Source organism: Artemia sp. Qi Xiang Cuo, chromosome 18 (assembly GCF_049724085.1).
Source record: "Artemia sp. Qi Xiang Cuo chromosome 18, ASM4972408v1, whole genome shotgun sequence".
Classification (NCBI taxonomy): domain Eukaryota; kingdom Metazoa; phylum Arthropoda; class Branchiopoda; order Anostraca; family Artemiidae; genus Artemia; species Artemia sp. Qi Xiang Cuo.
Genome location: NC_142811.1, coordinates 44,147,606 through 44,166,908, shown reverse-complemented (window position 1 = coordinate 44,166,908; position 19,303 = coordinate 44,147,606). Strand labels below are relative to the sequence as shown.

At 33.7% G+C, this 19,303-nt stretch overlaps 2 protein-coding genes across 3 annotated transcripts in view; one reads left to right on the top strand and one right to left on the bottom strand.

The window, feature by feature from the left end:
- Positions 1 to 19,303, bottom strand: part of LOC148941523 (ras-related and estrogen-regulated growth inhibitor-like protein) — a 387,592-nt gene that overhangs the window by 102,403 nt on the left and 265,886 nt on the right. The gene's annotated exons all lie outside the window — the stretch shown is intronic.
- LOC148941535 (uncharacterized) lies at positions 1,302 to 3,817 on the top strand. 2 transcript variants are annotated; one of them, XM_089104267.1, is made up of 2 exons: positions 1,302 to 1,372; positions 3,524 to 3,817. In XM_089104267.1, exons 1-2 carry the CDS (start codon positions 1,358 to 1,360, stop codon positions 3,752 to 3,754), a joined length of 246 nt encoding a protein of 81 aa, XP_088960393.1. In that variant the 5' UTR covers positions 1,302 to 1,357; the 3' UTR covers positions 3,755 to 3,817. The 2 variants fall into 2 exon arrangements, with proteins under 2 accessions (XP_088960393.1, XP_088960394.1); XM_089104268.1 differs by lacking the exon at positions 1,302 to 1,372 and adding an exon at positions 1,625 to 1,697.

The window sequence follows — 19,303 nt, the reverse complement described above, 5'->3', positions numbered from 1 at the left end:
TGTCTTCTCAAGACCAGAGCATAAATTGCTCTTTACTGAAAACAAATACGTTTTAAATGTTTTCCCTCTTTGTAATTTAATAAATAAAAAATTATCAAAAATTTAAGCAATATGTATCAGTATATGTCAGCTAAACTGACAATTCATGGTTATTTTTTCGTTTTTTTTTTTCAGTAAAGTTGAAATTATGTTCTGGTCTTGAGATGGCATGGGAGTTATCATCCCTACTCGTGTTAATTTTTCCTCGTTTTGAGTTTAATTCGGCTATTTATTGCAATTTTTGTTCGTTTTGAGTTTCATTTATTTACTGATAGTGATTTGCAGTAGTTTGACGCTTGGAAGATTATTTGACTTTATTTCTGCTCATTTTTGGCGTAATGGAGCTATTTAATTTTCTTTGAAAAAACTTTCTTTTGTAGAAGAAACTTCTTAAATTAATTACATAAGAAGAGAACACGAATATCAAATATAATGAGCTTCTAGCTAAAAAAAAAAAAAAAAAAAAAAAAAAAAAAAAAAAAAAAAAAAACATACGAAGGTGTTTTTTTTTTTTAAGTGTGAGTTTTATAAGAAGTGTTACATGAGTCGTGGCAACAATTTTCATGTTTATGTCAATGTTCATTAACAAATTATTTTCTTTTGTGGTATTTTCATTGAAAAAATTGTTAAACATGACAAATTTGTATCGTCTAGAACTAGAATTTTCGCCCCCCCCCCTCATACACAGACACTAAATTTTCGTAAATTCAATCCACTCTACCCGAGGCAACAAATGTGGAAATATAATGGCTTATAATGGCTTCTTTAACTGACAGGAATTCCACAGTTCATGGAGTAGAAATTGCTCAGGTTTTATTTTTAAAAGCTTATGATTTTATACTGATTTTTAAAGTTATAATTAAAAAGAAAAACTCGAAAGAAAGGCTTAGAATGATTAAAATAAATCTTGAAACTGAAAACGTATATTACTATTGATCCATGAAAATGTTAGAGAAAAGTGTGAATTAAAGCCATTGCAAAATTCTGCCGTCCCGCATTTGTGCTTTTGTATAGGCTATGTTCACAATAGCAATTAACTCTGGAATATTTATTTCTGATGTAATTTCACAACGGGTGTAATTTCACAATGAGCTTACCCGGAAGACTTTTCTTTAAATCAAGTTTGAAACAATGGCTAGTGTAATAATGGAATCTTTGTCTCAACCCCTTTTGCAAAAAAAAAATTGTAAAATATGGGATTGGGTGGTTCAAGGTTAAAATCTATCTTGATTTAGATTATAAATGCCCATAAACCTGTTTACTTGACATCAGTATCTGAAATAGTCTCTCAAGGAAATTCTAAAGCAATACAATAAAAATGATGAAACTTTTCGTAAGTTATTTGACTTTCGTTAACTTAACTAAAAATTAGCTAATATATATTATTCTAAATAATCATAACATGTAAATTAACATATTTTTTAACTATATCTATACAAGATTTATTCATTAGTTTTTCTTATATAATTATATTATATAAATTAACTTATTAAATCATAGTCAGTATTATACTATAATATAATTATATAATGCTAAAAATTGATTGATTAATATATCGTTTACAATATTATAAACTGCATTGTTTGCTTGACATCAGTATTTGAAATAGTCTCTCAAGGAAATACTCAAGCAATATAATAAAAATGATGAAACTTTTCGTAAGTTATTTGACTTTCGTTAATTTAACCGAAAAATTAGCTAAACATATTTTTCTGAATAATCATAATATGTATACTAATATACCTTTAAATTATATCTATGCAGGGTCTATTCTTTTTTCTTATTTTTAAGATAATTATATTATATAAATTAACCTTTTATATCATGGTCAGTATTATACTGTAGTATAATTATATAACGTTAAAAACTAATTGATTATATTATATATCATTGTAATTATTATAAATTGCATTATTATTGATTCACGTAAATAAAATTAAAACTAGATTTAAAATAAAACTTATCACATAACTTTTCATTAATTAAACAAGCTTGAACACACTTTGAAAACTTAAATTTTGTAAGAGAAAATCAATTTCCCAGTGGTAACTTTTTTGAGAGAGCCACTAGTTTTGAAGTTAATCCTGATTGAATATTTCAAAGCCTAGTAAAAAGTGTCTAGTAATAGCTGACTTCAAACAAAATTATTGAGAACTTGATCAAAATTTGGAAATAGGAAAAATTAAAATAGAAAAAGTTACTATCGATCCCTGAAAACCCGCAAGACAAGTGTGAATTAATAACATTGCAATATTCTGTCGTACATTTCTGATTTTGTATAGACCCTGAATCAAATTTGAAACGATGTCTAGTACAATAATGGAATCTTTGTCTCAGTTTCTTTTGCCCCCCCCCCCTCCCAAAAAAAAATGGAAGTAGGAAAAAATTTAAGAAAAAGCTACTTAAGTCGAAGAAGAAAATAGTAAAGTCATATAATATAGCAATTAATTTTCTAATAAACACCCATCTGCCCTATTGCCAGAAAAGAAAGCCCGCGAGGTTCGCTTTATAAAGCAAGATTGATGTTTATTTATGGCTAATGATATTTTCTATATCGCTTTTAATTTTCCCCCCTTTTAAGTTTCTTTTGCCCCCCCCCCCTCCCAAAAAAAAATGGAAGTAGGAAAAAATTTAAGAAAAAGCTACTTAAGTCGAAGAAGAAAATAGTAAAGTCATATAATATAGCAATTAATTTTCTAATAAACACCCATCTGCCCTATTGCCAGAAAAGAAAGCCCGCGAGGTTCGCTTTATAAAGCAAGATTGATGTTTATTTATGGCTAATGATATTTTCTATATCGCTTTTAATTTTCATTTTTGTGATGATTCAACAATGATAATAATTGCTAATAATCACAAATTTTTTTTTCTAAAGCTTTTTATTAGAGATAGAGACACTAGAAACGATTAGAAGCGCTGGAAAAATCTGTAGGTATCCACTTTTTTATATCCATTTTTTTATTATTGTATTTCCAAGATTTTGAGATTAATTTATGAAATTTAATAAGTTTGATTCGAAATCAATTTAACGAAGTTTATAAGATCAATGAGATTTCAGTAAATGAAGTGCCTTGACAGCAGAAAAATCTGAAATTTGTTTTTGCATCGAATCTGTTTTGGGTTTAGAAAGACAGAGGGAATTGTAAAGCATTTACAATTGCATATCGACCAGAAAATGTACAATAGAATTACAGTTCACTAATAGTTATAAATATTTTATGATTATGTCATATTTATGAGTAGTTATAAAATTAACGATAAATAAGTATAACCTTAAACTGATTTTGGTCCTCTCAAATCATATTGGAAATGTTATTGGGTCTAACGATTTCGTCACACTTATTCCTTAAGTGGACTGATTTTTTTACCATTTTACAGGAGTGCAACAATGAAGACTGTCTAAAAGTAGTATCAGTAATACAAAATAGCTACCTAAACTATCAGCTTTGAAAAAGGCATTTAACCCTACTTTCCTCACTTACAGGTATTCCTTGCTCTTTTCGCTATTGCCTTCTGCGCACCAGCAGAGGAGAAGAAAGAAGCTGACGTTGAAGGAAGCGAATCATTTCTTCCAAGCTATGGTTTCGGCTATGGATCGAGGCTAGGCTACGGATATGGTGGACTCAATGCGCTATATGGTGCTGGTATTCAAAGAGGTCTTTACAGTCCGTATTACGGTGGTTATGGCTATGGTACAGGATTGGGCCTCTGGTGAACATTGTGAACTTCCATTTTTACGGTTCCCTTCTTTAAAATAAAAACATGATTCCTTAGAAAACTTTTTGTATTACTTACTATTAGGTTAGTTTCTTTAGACTGTAGACGTCAGATATATCGGAGCTTAAGCTAAAGAAAAACTTCCACTTAAAAGGGGGGGGGGTGGCTACTTAGTGCTCTTTTCTCTTTATAAAATTAAAATATGCCCTCAAATCCAAAAGCTATTTAGAAAGGGAGAGAGAGGGAGATCGATTTAGAGATAGAATGAAATATTTTTGCTCTTAAAATTCATAAACAAAGATCCATTTATTTTTTGTTTAGTTTTCAATATCTTAGGTTTATAACAATTCAAAAACTTCGAGGATTGCCCCAATGGTGGTGCCATTTCTAAATTATCCAGACAGGGCACTGAATCCTCAATTCATTTTCAATATACCTCCTCCTAATTTTCTACAGATGTAGGATAGTGCTTGTATCCACCTCTTCATGTGTACAGGGACTTAAATTTTCAGTATCGATCGTTCGGTCAGAATACAACACCAATTCTTTCCTCGTAGTAAACAGCTCTTTGCATAAGTTTCAGAAAAAAATTATTTGGAAAAGAAGTTACGTTTTGCAACGTTTAGGCAACGTTCTTATGATCTGAAAATATAAGTGAGACAACCAGTGCGTTCAGCAGCCTTTATTTTTACCCATTTCAAGACTTTCTTGGGCTATTGGAACCCCATTTGAATTTTCCGGAAGATTCGTAACGTTATACGACGTTTTGAAAACGTTCTAGTGATGGAATTTTTCGCCTTCACTTCCAAGATTGTTCAGTGTAGTCGAACGTACATGCCTGCCAATTGTTATGCTTTCCTGAAACACAGAACAATTCTTCCGATTTTTACAGCTTAGCCAACCCACTATTATGAGACATTTTCGAAGCCATTGGATAAAAAAGGACTGAAACAATATCTTTTCTCTTCTCTTCATAAAACTGCCGGATCTCTGATTTTAAAAAAGAGTCAGTGTATTCAGACTCGGTATTATTTGCAGGACTTTGGTAGAATTACATACATTTGTAGTTGCTGCCTTGTTTTGAGTAGTCTTCCACTTCTGGAGCCTCTTCTGTATAGAAGAGGCTCTCCTATGGAGAGCGATAATCTCCAAAGAGATAATAAGACTTTTTGAAAACAGGTGTGTCTCTAGACATCAGAGAGAACTCTCCTCTTAAGAGAGAGACAGAGAGAGAGAGAGGCATTTCTGTACAGATATATAAATTGAAAGTAGATGAAGTAACTTTCACCGAATCAAACAAAACAAGAAAAATTCGATCACTAGAACGTTGTCAAAATGTCGTATAACATTACGAATCGTCCGGAAAATTCAAATGGGGTTCCAATAGCCCAAGAAAGTCTTGAAATAGGTAAAAATAAATGCTGCTCAACGCAATGGTCGTCTCACTTATATTTTCAGATCATAAGAACGTTGAAAAACGTAAATTCTTTTCGAAATAACGTTTTTCTGAATATTATGTAAAGAGCTATTTACTACGAGGAAAGAATTGGTGTTGTGTTCTGACCGAACGATCGATACTGAAAATTTAAGTCCCTGTACACATGAAGAGGTGGATACAAGCAGTATCCTACATGCGAAGGTAGACAGTGATAATGGGTACAAGCTCCTAATGGTTCAGGCGGTAGGCACGGATGTCTTAGTTTTGCTGGTTCGATTTTTTCAAGATTTCAATGTTGAGGAATTGTGGATGTCCTTTCGAGTTGGTGCAAATTGCAAGTTTATCACGATACAGGGGATCGCTGCGAAACTTGGAACTTCGAAATGTAAAGCACTGCGAATGTTACCTGGCTATGTCTTACCTGGCTCCGACACCCCTTCTTCATCTTCGAACGTTGTCCGTGCAACCGCCTGGAATTTATGGCATATTTTATACTGAGATTTCATCATCGATGACTAGTGCAAACAAATATGACAAAAACATTGACAAGGGCGTTGTTGTTGAGCTCAGACGATTTGTAACAAGAGCGGATCCAGGATTTTTGTTTGGGAGGGGGGAGGGTTACCCGATTTTTTCTCGTGGACTTTGTCTAACATCCTGCGTAAACTGATCAGAACCGTTTACCCACAAAATGCAATAGGATTTAGTGTGGGAGCATATTTTTTTCTGGTAAGGTTTTGTCTTTACAGGTATTTTTTAGACTAATTTTCGACTCGGTCAAAAATTTCGGGGGGGGGGGGGGAAAACCGGGTCCCCCCCCCCCTGGATGCGGCCTTGATTTGTAATCCTTCTATATGACCAAGCGAGTTGCGATGCTGATACCAATGAGGCTTGAAAAAACCTGTTTAGCCAAGGCAAATAGGAGGACCGAACTCCTCCAACGAGAACGACAATGTTTCAGCATATCCGACACACTGTTTTCAAGCCAAAATCCGGATTCAGTTGCTTAGACGTGATCCACTTAAACTTGATCCTTCAGAATGGGATGGACACGAGACAAAGGCGGAAAATGGGTTCCATATTGGAGTGATTTACCAGAGACGTCTTCTTCCCGCAAGGAGCTGACCAAGTGCAAATTGTAAAAAAGATTGTGTTTAAAAGTGAAAATGTTTAAAAGCAAATCTTCCATGTACTGCCAGTTACAAATGTAACGGAAAATGTGCTAGGGCTAAAAAAAAAAGTTATTAATTAGTTGATCTCATTATTCCAAAGTTACTGTTTCCTGCCAAATTTCAACCGAAGTCATGTTTTGTCTTCAAATGAATTGGTGTATCTCTTCTTGTTAGTTATGATGAATGTTGGTGATGAGGGATAATAGCACCCCTGATATTATAGATTTTTTTTTATGTAAGATAAAAGATTACATTACTTACCTTTCGGAACGAAGATGGAGAGGGGTCATGAATGCATCTACGAGACTTCTTGAGGCAGGGGGGGGGGGTTCGTAATTTATCTTCAATGGTGATATATCTTGAGTGGATTTGAATGCTAAAATATCTCATTTTTCTGTTCATATGCAAAATTTAATTGTTTCTTGTTTCCTTCGGGCATTTTACCACTACTGGCGTTCAGAGGAATGTCTGTATAAGAAGATTTGCCCAAGTAAGCCGCCTTGAAAACAGTGGATATGATGAACATACAGCTAATTTTTTATATTTCAGAGCCTCCCCTTCCTAATATGCATCGTGTGTGTGTGTGGGGGGGGGACATTTTTTCAGGGATCATGATTATTCTAGAAGTATTGCTTATCTAATATTTAACTTGAATGTATAAAAAAACGAGGGTTGAAGGAAAGGTTTAAGAGAAGCCAAAAATTTGTTATGAACTCGAAGTACTTAGAAAACGACTTTTATGCCAAAAAAGCGTTTTTTTCTTCATATTCCCGATTTTTTTAGAGGGGGGCTAATTTAATGTAATACTTTTTCTAGAATTAAACTAACTGGATCGAAGTACTGAGTTATGCTAATTTAAAAATGCTATACTAAAAAATTTAATTTTTGTAGATACTGTCACTATTTGTCAGGAAAGTCATAAAAATAGGACAAATATACTTGAGGTGAAAAACATGGCCCTTTCTCCCCTTCATGAGTGCTCTGATATCTGCTATTATTCAACAAGATGACTTTCCCAAAATTTGACAAGATATTTTGGAAGGAAGGCAGCTAAAAAGGGAATGGGATGGACTGGTTGACCGAATTCAACATCCTCCCCAACATGCCCTGAAAGCTTACAACTAATACCCTAAGCTATTATACGGAAAATGTGCTAGGGCTAAAAAAAAGTTATTAATTTGTTGATCTCATTATTCCAAAGTTATGTTTCCTGCCAAAATCAGCTCTTATTGTGATATTGTAGAAACACCTTTTTGATAAACAGGATGCACATAACATCTTTAGATTTAGTTTCAAATGCCCATCAACAATCCCCGAAGTTTAACTTTAACATCCTTAGCCTTTCCGAACACACCTGGAATCAAAAATCCCCCCCCCCTTTCCTAATTATGAATCCTGCATATACAAATGAGCAAGTTGCATAATTTACAATACTTACCCTTGGGGCTGGGGGGGGGTGGCATTTCATCCCTGGAGGCATATTTACTAGACTCTGTGACTGTTTTCAACAAAAGTATTTTTTTCACTATATTTTGATGAGTGATGAAGGAAGGGAACATCTAAAAAGAGTAAGGAAGGCTGGTTACCCTCCCATAGCTCTTCAAAATCCCCTGAAATTTTCAGCTTAATACCCTCAGCCGTTCCTTAGATATTGATGATACGTTCTTCTGACAACAAAATCGCACACAGTGTGTTTCATTATATTCGGCATCCCCCTCCAAAGATGTGGGGGGTATGTCATCACCATAGGTACAGTTATTTGGGCTTTTGACTATCTTAAACAATATGTATATTTCAAAATTGAAGATGTCTGATGTTGTTGAAGATGTCTCAAAATTGAAGATGGGCAAATTGCGTACTTTACAATCCTTGCCCCGCAGCTACGGGGAGGCATGGCGTCACAAAATTACACTTGACAAAATGACAATTCTAAGATTTTGATCAGTGCTGAGCAGAGAGCACCTAAAAGTGGCAAGGAGGGACGCCACTTTCCTGAGACAAAATCTTTTTGGCCGCTTATAAAAGGAAGTAGAGCTTTTAATACACGTTTGACTGAGCCGTCTCCCAATTTTCTAGGAATACTAGTTACTCGAACTAATTCAAGATGTCGGAAATCTTAGTGTGACTTTGTCTTATACTAGTCTCCTCAAAAAACATCGGAGTGAATTTTTCCTGCAGTCATCAAACAGTTCGTGATAACGAACTGTAAGTAAGGAGTTACCCGGCTCAATAGTAACCGAAACTCTAAAAAACGGAATTATAATACCAATAGATACATCAAAAGAATTGTACTTTTATGCTGATTTTATATATGTAAGTTTCATCAAGTTTCGTTTTACTTATCAGAAGTTACGAGCCTGAGAAAATTTGCCTTATTTTCGAAAAAAATTGAGAAACGCCCCTAAATTCATAGAACCTTATTGAAAATCACACCATCAGATTTAGCGCATCAGATAACCCAGTGTAGATGTTTCAAGCTCCTATCTGCAAAAATGGGGAATTTTTTATTTTTTTGCCAGAAGAAGGATCATGGATGCGTGTTTTTATTTACTTTTTTGTTTGTTTATTTTTTTCCCAGGGTTGATTGTATAAACCCAGTGGTCCTAGAATGCCGCGAAAGGGCTAATTAGAACGGAAATTAAAAGTTGTAGTGTCCTTTTTAAATGACCAAAAAATTGGAGGGCAACTAGGCCCCTTCCCACGCTCATTTCTTTCTCAAAGTCATCGGGTCAAAATTTTAAGATAGCCATTTTGTTCAGCATAGTCGAAGAATCTAATAACTATGTTTGAGGACGATGGAATCCTCTACAGTCCCCAGGGGAAGGGCTGCAAGTTATGAACTTTTCCATTGTTTACATATAGTACTGGTTATTGGGAAGTATACATACGTTTTCAGGGGGAGTTTTCTGGTGGGGAGGAGTTCGGAGGGAGGGGATTGCATGGGAGGATTTTTCCATGGAGGAGCTTTTCATGGGGGAAGAGCATTTCCATGAAGGGGGTGCTGAATTTCCTTGCGTTATTTAAAAACCAATCAGAAATTAAATTTTAAAAAACAAGTTTTTTAACTGAAAGCAAGGAGCAACATTAAAACTTAAAACGAACAGAAAATATTACGTATATAAGGGGGGGGGGTGCCTCTCCTCAATAGCTCACTCTTACGCTAAAGTTTTTTTTTATCTTTTGAAGGGGTTATTATTCTAATTAAACAGCCTTTGTGATTCAGAAGTCATTCCTAAATAAATGGAACAAAAATCAAACTTAAGTTATTATAAGGTTATTATTAGTTAAAAAAAGTAAAACTATTATACAAATTCGGTTTTAATTATTCATGTACGGTGAGCCAAATTCAAAACCTGCATTAATTCAGAAACGTCCAGAAATTAAATATAAAAAAAGCAAGTTTTTCTTTAATGAAAGTAAGGAGCGACATTAAAACTTAAAACCAACAGAAATTATTCCGTATATGAAAGGGGCTGCCCCCTCCTCAACGCCACGCTCTTTATGCTAAAGTTCGAATTTTTCTCACAACTCTACTTTTTAAAACAATAAAAAACTTTAACGTAAAGAGCGTGGCGTTGAGGAGGGGACAGCCCCTTTCATATACGGAGTAATTTCTGTTCATTTTATGTTTTAATGTCGCTCCTTACTTTCAGTTAAAACTACTTGTTTTTTTTATTTAATCAAGGAGGCGCACTTGTGCCTCTTTAAAGAGGCGACCCACCACAATGTTAAGTGATTTCCGGTCCTAGTGGTCGCAGAGAGACGGCGGTGATCGCATTTTTTAGCCTAAGCTCAAACTAAGAAACATGCAAAATTTCACCCCCCTTCGACTTTATCTTCATGGGGGAAAGTGGGCCGGAAGTTTCGACCCTCCCACCACAGCCCCCCCTTAATGTTGTCCGATCTGGCTGAAATTTTGAGGATAAGCTTTTCTAGGGCTGGGGAGCTTATCCTCAAAATTTCAACTCAATCCCTTTCACTTCTTTTTTCCAAAAACCAAATATAGCCACTTAATGGTCATCAATTTTTTTTTTTTTGTTAGCCACGCCTACAGGCCACAGTTGGGAACAGATCCGGGTGAATGAGGACTAATTCGAAGCGGAATTCGACCTGTTAGGGAGTGGGAGATTTTCAGACCGAAAAAATTATCACCCAAATTTACATTTACGAAAAACCTCGTTTTCCTATAAGAGCCCATGTTAATTTTTCCCACCACAGCCCCCCTTTAACGTTGTTCGATCGCGCTGAAATTTAGAGGATAATATTTCCTAGGGCCTGGGAGCTTATCCTCAATCCGATCACTCCTTCCTTGTTTTCCAAAAACCCCCAAACTTTTTTTTTATCCACGCCTACAGGCCACAGTTGGCAACGGATCCGGGTGAATGAGGACTTATTCGAAGCGGAATTGGACCTGTTAGGGCCTTTTGATATTTTCAAACCGAAAAAATTATCCCCCGAATTTACATTTACGAAAAACCTCGTTTTCCTATAAGAGCCCATGTTAATTTTTGAAATTCCTAAAACCATAGTATTTCATTATTAAATTAGATCAAAATAGTCCTCTTAACCTGAAAAGACCGACTGCAAGCTTCCAAAAATTCCAGCTCTTTCCCAGAAGTTTTTTCTTGTCGAAAAACGAAAATTTTACTTTGTATTTGCTTTCGTCGAAAATAGATTGCAGAGACTAAAAATAATTTAACAACAGTCTCTGATGGTCCAGTGGTCACTATTACTGTCTTTCATGCGGAAGACCCCGGTTCGATTCTCCATCAGAATAAATGTTTTATATATTGAATTTAAAGTAGTATCTCTTGAATTTAAAGATTAAAAAAGAAACTGAGTTTCTTTTTTAAATTCAATCTATTAAATTCTTCGGCTCAACAGGCGTCTCCAGAAGAATATCACAGTCGGTCTTCAGCTTACAGGTAAGTCTCCACTGCTTTGATAACACGCCGTATACCCGCATGCTCGAAGAAAAGTTGAAAAAAGAAAATCTTACTGTGCATTTGATTTGAATTTTCAGGAATTAAAAGCCTTAACAAAAGAATCTCCAAAAGCGGGGGGTTTGGGGGGCGGTAGCCCCCATCTTTAACTCCTGACTAGATCAGCTAACAGTTAGTCAAGCAATAATAAGTAATAAACTGTACAAAAACGTGCAGAAATTATTTGAAAAAAACTACGTTTTCTAAAGAGTTAAAGAGGCTGAGTCATAAGTTTGAACCTTAAAACGTACAGGGATTAACAGGTACAGTTGGGGGGGGGGGGGCTGGCGCCCCCAAACCCCCCGCTTTTGCAGCCTATTTTCTTAAGATTTTTATTTGGGGGTCTACCGCCCCCCTCAACCCCCGCTTTTTTCCTTGCAAAGAAATGCTTTGCAACACGAACGAAGTCTGCTTGAATTTTTTACCGTAAGAACATCCTATTGCATCTCTTTGATTAGAAACAGTACTGAGCCTGTTTGCTGGATTTTTTACAGGAGATTTTTCCCTAACCAATAACAAGCTATAATGTGATGAACTTGGTACGACCAACTGATTGCAGGCTACAGGACTTAAAAAAAACCTTAACAAAAGAGGCTGCAAAAGCGGGGGGTTGGGGGGGGGGGGCACGGCCCCCCAACTGTATCTCCTAATCCCTGTACGTTTTAAGTTTCGAACTTGTGACTCAGCCTCTTTAACTCTTTAGAAAACGTAGTTTTTTTTCAAATAATCACTAGTATAAAGCCACTTTCTCACTGCATGCGTGACTTTTTATGCTAAGTAGTTGAGTTACATTACGTCAAGTATAATCTCTCACACTTAAATAAATCCTCTAACAACAGAATGACATAAAAACCCAAAAAATCATTTTAATCGTCGTCCAAGCTAATAACTATCATGGCTGCAGCGGTAGCTGCAACCTAGTAAAGAGCGAACCACAACCCATAGTAACCATAAGTTAAAAACGCGTTTAAAAACAAAAACTACCAAGCGAAAAGCAATTGCCAGGTGACACTGATTCAGCAATAATAACTACTAGTTTGGTTTGTCTTAAAAGTAAAAGTTTATTGCAAAAAGAAATTTATGGTGATTTCTAATAAAAGTATGAAACCCCTCGAAAATGGTGTCAGATCAAATGGAAAGTCTACGATTGGAATCATCAGGGTCGAAAACCTAGTTATTGGAAATTATAACCCCCTCCTTGAACAACAAGGAAAATGACTTTTTTGTATGGGTAGCACTAATTTTTCTCCCTTTTTTTTCTTTTTTCTAGCAGGGCTAGGGGGTGACCAGAACATCATACAGAGACGTATAATAGCTCATTCGAACGTTATTAGTAGGGGTAGCACTAATTTTTCTCCCTTTTTTTCTTTTTTCTAGCAGGGCTAGGGGGTGACCAGAACATCATACAGAGACGTATAATAGCTCATTCGAACGGAAATTGAATTTTCTATTGCCCTTTTTAAGTGACCAAAAAGATCGGAGGGCAACTATCCCCCCTCTCTGAAGCCCCCTCCCTAAAGGCATCCAATCACAATTCGGAGATAGCCATTTTGTTCAATATAGTTCGAAGGTCATTTATCTTTGGTTTTGGTGATGGTATGACCCTCCTTAGTCCCAGGGGAGAGGACTGCACACCAGTGTTACCAACAACTCAAAACAAAATGTACCACAAATTGCATGAAAAATGTACCAACGACAAAAAATTGTACAATATCAAAAATTTTTTGCCGCTTGTTAGGCGATTTGTAACGCGCGGATCGTCGTCGTCGGTGACGTAAAGTACTATCTGAAAATTGTGCACAAAGCATTTTCATTCACTTCCTCTTTCCATTTCTTTGTTTTTCTTTCTCTTCTAATACAGTACATTACTCTGACAGTATGAAATTGTTCGGAGTAACATATATTATTACAGAAACATTTTACTACAGGCCAACAAAAGTCGTTTCGGCCATTTACGACCACTTATAGCACCGCTTGAAATTGATCCCAAATGACGATTTTAATACATATCAGGGGCAAAAATTGCATTCTTACAGCATATTGCCGAAAAGCAGTTGCTGAGACCTGATTTTCCATTTAATAGTTTGCAGAAAAATCCCCTTTTCCCTTTTATGAATATCTCGATAGAGGGGAGGATTGTTCCTGTAGCCCTCCCTAATATAAGCTACCGCCAGTAGTAAAGCATTAATAGATATCACGAGTGAGTGCGTAATAAGCCTGACCACGGGCCAGGCATCTATATATTTGAACCCTACGCCTGAAGGCATAGATATGTATGTAAGTTTCGAACGAATTGGGGTTACCAGGGTCATTTGCATAGAGGTACCGTTTCTATAGAAGCTATAGTAATTTGAAATATCATATGGAATTTGCTTGAAGGTATATACTTTGCGTACGTGACCATACCAAACAGGTTGATTATAATCTGTTCTGCTTCAAGTTTTTCTGGCACAATTAACTGAATTTCTATTTCATGATAAACACGTTTTTTTGTAGGTTACATCCGTGTCGTAAAAACCGGTGTATCTTTTTTAGATGCCAATTATTTTTGTATATATTCAAGTTTCAAATTAGATACCTCAACAGTTTGGAATAGTTTATTGAACATAACACAACTGACATTTTTTGTAATTACATAGAAAAAATGGATAATTCAAAGCAATTTCTGGTGAGTAAAAATTATTCTCATTATTAAAAAGAAATTGTCATTAAGTTAAGGAAGAAATTCTTTCCATACACTAGAACTAAGGGATACTTATACACTTAGAAGTCTATTGTTTTTAGGAGCTGAAAAAACCTCTAAATAATTCTCCTATAGGTTGAAACTTACGGTGTGATTTTTTATCAGATCAGTGGTCTTTTAGATGTTTTTTGAAAAAAGTGCAGCTTTCCGATCGGCCAGTCTGCAGTTAGTATGAAGTGTTGATTTTTATCATGATCAGTTAACCTTTTTAGGGATGTTTTTTGATCAAGAACAGTGGTTTAGCTCTATCTAGAAATGTTTTAAAAATAGTTTTAGCCAGTCTGCATTTACAATGTGACTTTCTTAATCGGGATAAACTGAATCTTTTAGATGTTTCCCGAAACCTAAAAAGTGCAGCTTTTCGATCGGTAATTTGGGATTAGAGTAAAATGGTTAACACATGCTATCTTGAACCCCTCTTCTGATACACAGTACGGGCATTTCGATTAAAGAAACTATGAAAAGGTGTACTAAGTAGCAAGTTCTATCTTGAATTCACCTGCTGGATTATGACAAAATTCTAAGTAAGTAACAAACTCTTTATTGTTTTCACGAGTTAGATAAACGATGTAGAAATTAATTTCAAGAAATTATGAAAAAATTCTCAGTAAGTAACCATTTCTTTCTTGAAGTCAACTCTTGGATACACAGTACAGAAATTTCATTCAAGAAATTATTAAAATATTTGTAAGTAAGTAACAAACTCTTTATTGATTCCACCTCTTGTATATACAGTACAGATACTTAATTAAATAAATTATGAAAAAAATCGCAAGTAAGTAACTTTTTTTTCTCTTTATCACAAACAATTTTTACTTAGATCCATGATGTAGAAATTTAATTCAAGAAATTATGAAAAAATTCTCAGTAAGTAAAAATTTATTTCTTGAAGTCAAGTCTTAGATACACAATACGGAAATTTCATTCAAGAAATTATGAAAGTATTTGTAAGTAAGTAACAATCTCTTTATTGATTTCACCTCTTGAATATACAGTACAGATACTTCATTCAAGAAACGTGATTAAACACGTTTTTTGAAACTACATGCTATTTGCATGCCTTTCCTTGGCACCTTTCCAAATGAACGGGGATTCCCCACTGCTTCCTACACATTGCAAAAAGTGAGCAGTACGAAAACTCCACGTTTTCAACCAGACTGGTTTTTTGGTTTTTTTAGACAACACGAGAGACATGCAAAGTCGACAGAGCTTTATTTCATTTTTTAAAATTCAAGAAATTATGAAAAAATTCTCAGCAAGTAACAATTTCTTTCTTGAAGTCAACTCATGTGTATAAATTTAATTCAATAAATTATGAAAAAATTCTCAGTAAGTAACAATTTCTTTATTTAAGTCAACTCTTTGATACAAAATACGTGAATTTAATTCAATAAATTATGAAAAAAAAAATTTTAAATAAGTATCAAATTATTTATTGAATTAACTTGTTGAATAAACAAAAAGAAATTTCATTCAAGAAATTATGACAAAATTCTAAGTAAGTAACAAACTCTTTATTGTTTTCACGAGTTAGATATACGATGTAGAAATTAAATTCAAGAAATTATTAAAAAATTGTAACTAAGTATTAAATTCTTTCTTGAATTCACCTGTTTGATAAACAAAAAGACATTTCTTTCAAGAAATTATGACAAAATTCTAAGTAAGTAACAAACTCTTTATGGTTTTCACGAGTTAGATAAATGATGTAGAAATTAATTTCAAGAAATTATGAAAAAATTCTCAGTAAGTAACCATTTCTTTCTTGAAGTCAACTCTTGGATACACAGTACTAAAATTTCATTCAATAAATTATGAAAATATTTGTAAGTAAGTAAAAAAATCTTTATTGATTACACCTCTTGGATATACAGTACAGATACTTCATTCAAGAAATTATGAAAAAAAATCGCAAGTAAGTAAGTAACATTTTTTTCTCTGTCAACTCTTAGATACACAATACGGAAATTAAATTCAAGAAATTATGAAATTATTTGTAAGTAAGTAACAGTCTCTTTATTGATTTCTTCTCTTGAATATACAGTACAGATACTTCATTCAAGAAACGTGATTAAACACGTTTTGAAACTACATACTATTTGCATGCCTTTGCTTGGCACCTTTCCAAATGAGCGGGGATTCCCCACTGCTTCCTACACATTGCAAAAAGTGAGCAGTACGAAAACTCCACGTTTTCAACCAGACTGGTTTTTTAGACAACACACCCACAGAGATGACACACAATACGGAAATTTCATTCAAGAAATTATAAAAAAATATTTGTAAGTAAGTAACAAGCTCTTTATTGATTTCACCTCTTGAATATACAGTACAGATACTTCATTCAAGAAAACGTGATTAAACACGTTTTGAAACTATATGATATTTGCATGCCTTTCCTTGGCACCTTTCCAAACGAGCGGGGATTCCCCACTGGTTCCTACACATTGCAAGAAGTGAGCAGTACGAAAACTCCACTTTTTCAACACTACGGGTTTTTTAGGGATCAATCAGGAGAGATATACAAAGTCGACATAGCTTTTTTTCATTTTTTTAAGGTTCATTTAGACGAGGCTACGTGCGCACGTAGCCTCGTCTAAATGAACCTTAAAAAATGAAATAAAGCTATGTCGACTTTGCATATCTCTCTGATTGGTCCCTAAAAAACCAGTCTGGTTGAAAACGTGGAGTTTTCGTACTGCTCACTTTTGCAATGTGTAGGAACCAGTGGGGAATCCCCGCTCATTTGGAAAGGTGCCAAGAAAGGCATACAAATAGCATGTAGTTTCAAAACGTGTTTAATCACGTTTTCTTGAATGAAGTATCTGTACTGTATATTCAAGAGGTGAAATCAATAAAGAACTTGTTACTTACTTACAAATATTTTTATAATTTCTTGAATGAAATTTCCGTATTGTGTGTCATCTCTGTGGGTGTGTTGTCTAAAAAACCAGTCTGGTTGAAAACGTGGAGTTTTCGTACTGCTCACTTTTGCAATGTGTAGGAAGCAGTGGGAATCCCCGTTCATTTGGAAAGGTGCTAAGCAAAGGCATGCAAATAGCATGTAGTTTCAAAACGTGTTTAATCACGTTTCTTGAATGAAGTATCTTTACTGTATATTCAAGAGAAGAAATCAATAAAGAGACTGTTACTTACTTACAAATACTTTCATAATTTCTTGAATTTAATTTCCGTATTGTGTATCTAAGAGTTGACAGAGAAAAAAATGTTACTTACTACTTGCGATTTTTTTCATAATTTCTTGAATGAAGTATCTGTACTGTATATCCAAGAGGTGGAATCAATAAAGAGTTTTTACTTACTTACAAATATTTTCATAATTTCTTGAATGAAATTTCCGTACTGTGTATCCAAGAGTTGACTTCAAGAAAGAAATGGTTACTTACTGAGAATTTTTCATAATTTCTTGAAATTAATTTCTACATCATTTATCTAACTCGTGAAAACAATAAAGAGTTTGTTACTTACTTAGAATTTTGTCATAATTTCTTGAACGAAATGTCTTTTTAGTTTATCCAACAGGTGAATTCAAGAAAAATTTACTACTTAGTTACAATTTTTCATAATTTCTTGAATTTAATTTCTACATCGTATATCTAACTCGTGAAAACAATAAAAGTTTGTTACTTACTTAGAATTTTGTCATAATTTCTTGAATGAAATGTCTTTTTGTTTATTCAACAAGTGAATTCAAGAAAATTTGCTACTTAGTTACAATTTTTTTTTCATAATTTCTTGAATGAAATTCCCGTATGTGTATCCAAGAGTTGACTTCAAGAAAGAAATTGTTACTTACTGAGAATTTTTTCATAATTTCTTGAATTAAATTTCTACACATGAGTTGACTTCAAGAAAGAAATTGTTACTTGCTGAGAATTTTTCATAATTTCTTGAATTTTAAAAAATGAAATAAAGCTATGTCGACTTTTGCATGTCTCTCGTGTTGTCTAAAAAACCAAAAAACCAGTCTGGTTGAAAACGTGGAGTTTTCGTACTGCTCACTTTTGCAATGTGTAGGAAGCAGTGGGGAATCCCACTCATTTGGAAAGGTGCCAAGGAAAGGCATGCAAATAGCATGTAGTTTCAAAAAACGTGTTTAATCACGTTTCTTGAATGAAGTATCTGTACTGTATATTCAAGAGGTGAAATCAATAAAGAGATTGTTACTTACCTACAAATACTTTCATAATTTCTTGAATGAAATTTCCGTATTATGTATCTAAGACTTGACTTCAAGAAAGAAATTGTTACTTACTGAGAATTTTTTCATAATTTCTTGAATTAAATTTCTACATCATGGAGCTAAGTGAAAATTGTTTGTGATAAAGAGAAAAAAGTTACTTACTTGCGATTTTTTCATAATTTCTTTAATGAAGTATCTGTACTGTATATCCAAGAGGTGGAATCAATAAAGAGTTTGTTACTTACTTACAAATATTTTCATAATTTCTTGAATGAAATTTCTGTACTATGTATCCAAGAGTTGACTTCAAGAAAGAAATGGTTACTTACTGAGAATTTTTTCATAATTTCTTGAAATTAATTTCTACATCGTTTATCTAACTCGTGAAAACAATAAAGAGTTTGTTACTTACTTAGAATTTTGACATAAGAATGTCGTTGATTGGTAATGTGGATCATGGAGATTGATCTGTAACAAGGGTAATAAGGGGGGGGTATGTATTTTTTAAAATAAATGGAAAAAAAAAATGCAATTGTTGCTGTTTAAAATAATTATGTTTTTTTTTTTAAAAAATTTAATATCATAACTTTTTTTTTTTTTCAATATTTATACTAACTTTTTTTCAAAAAAATAAAACAAACTTGTAAAATTTAATTTAAATAAAAAAAACGAAATATAATAATGGTCGTGAATTATTTTAAAAAAAACACCTAAAAAAAAAAAAGCCACCTAACTATTAAAAAAAATTTATTATAATTAATATTTTTAAGATCAAAAAAAAAAAATACTTATAAGTAAATAATTACCCTTATTTCTCTCGTAAGGACAGAATTTCTTCCTTAACTTAATGATAATTTCCTTTTAATAATGAGAAAATTTTTACTCACCAGAAATTGCTTTGAATTATCCATTTTTTCTATGTAATTACAAAAAATGTCAGTTGTGTTATGTTCAATAAACTATTCCAAACTGTTGAGGTATCTAATTTGAAACTTGAATATATACAAA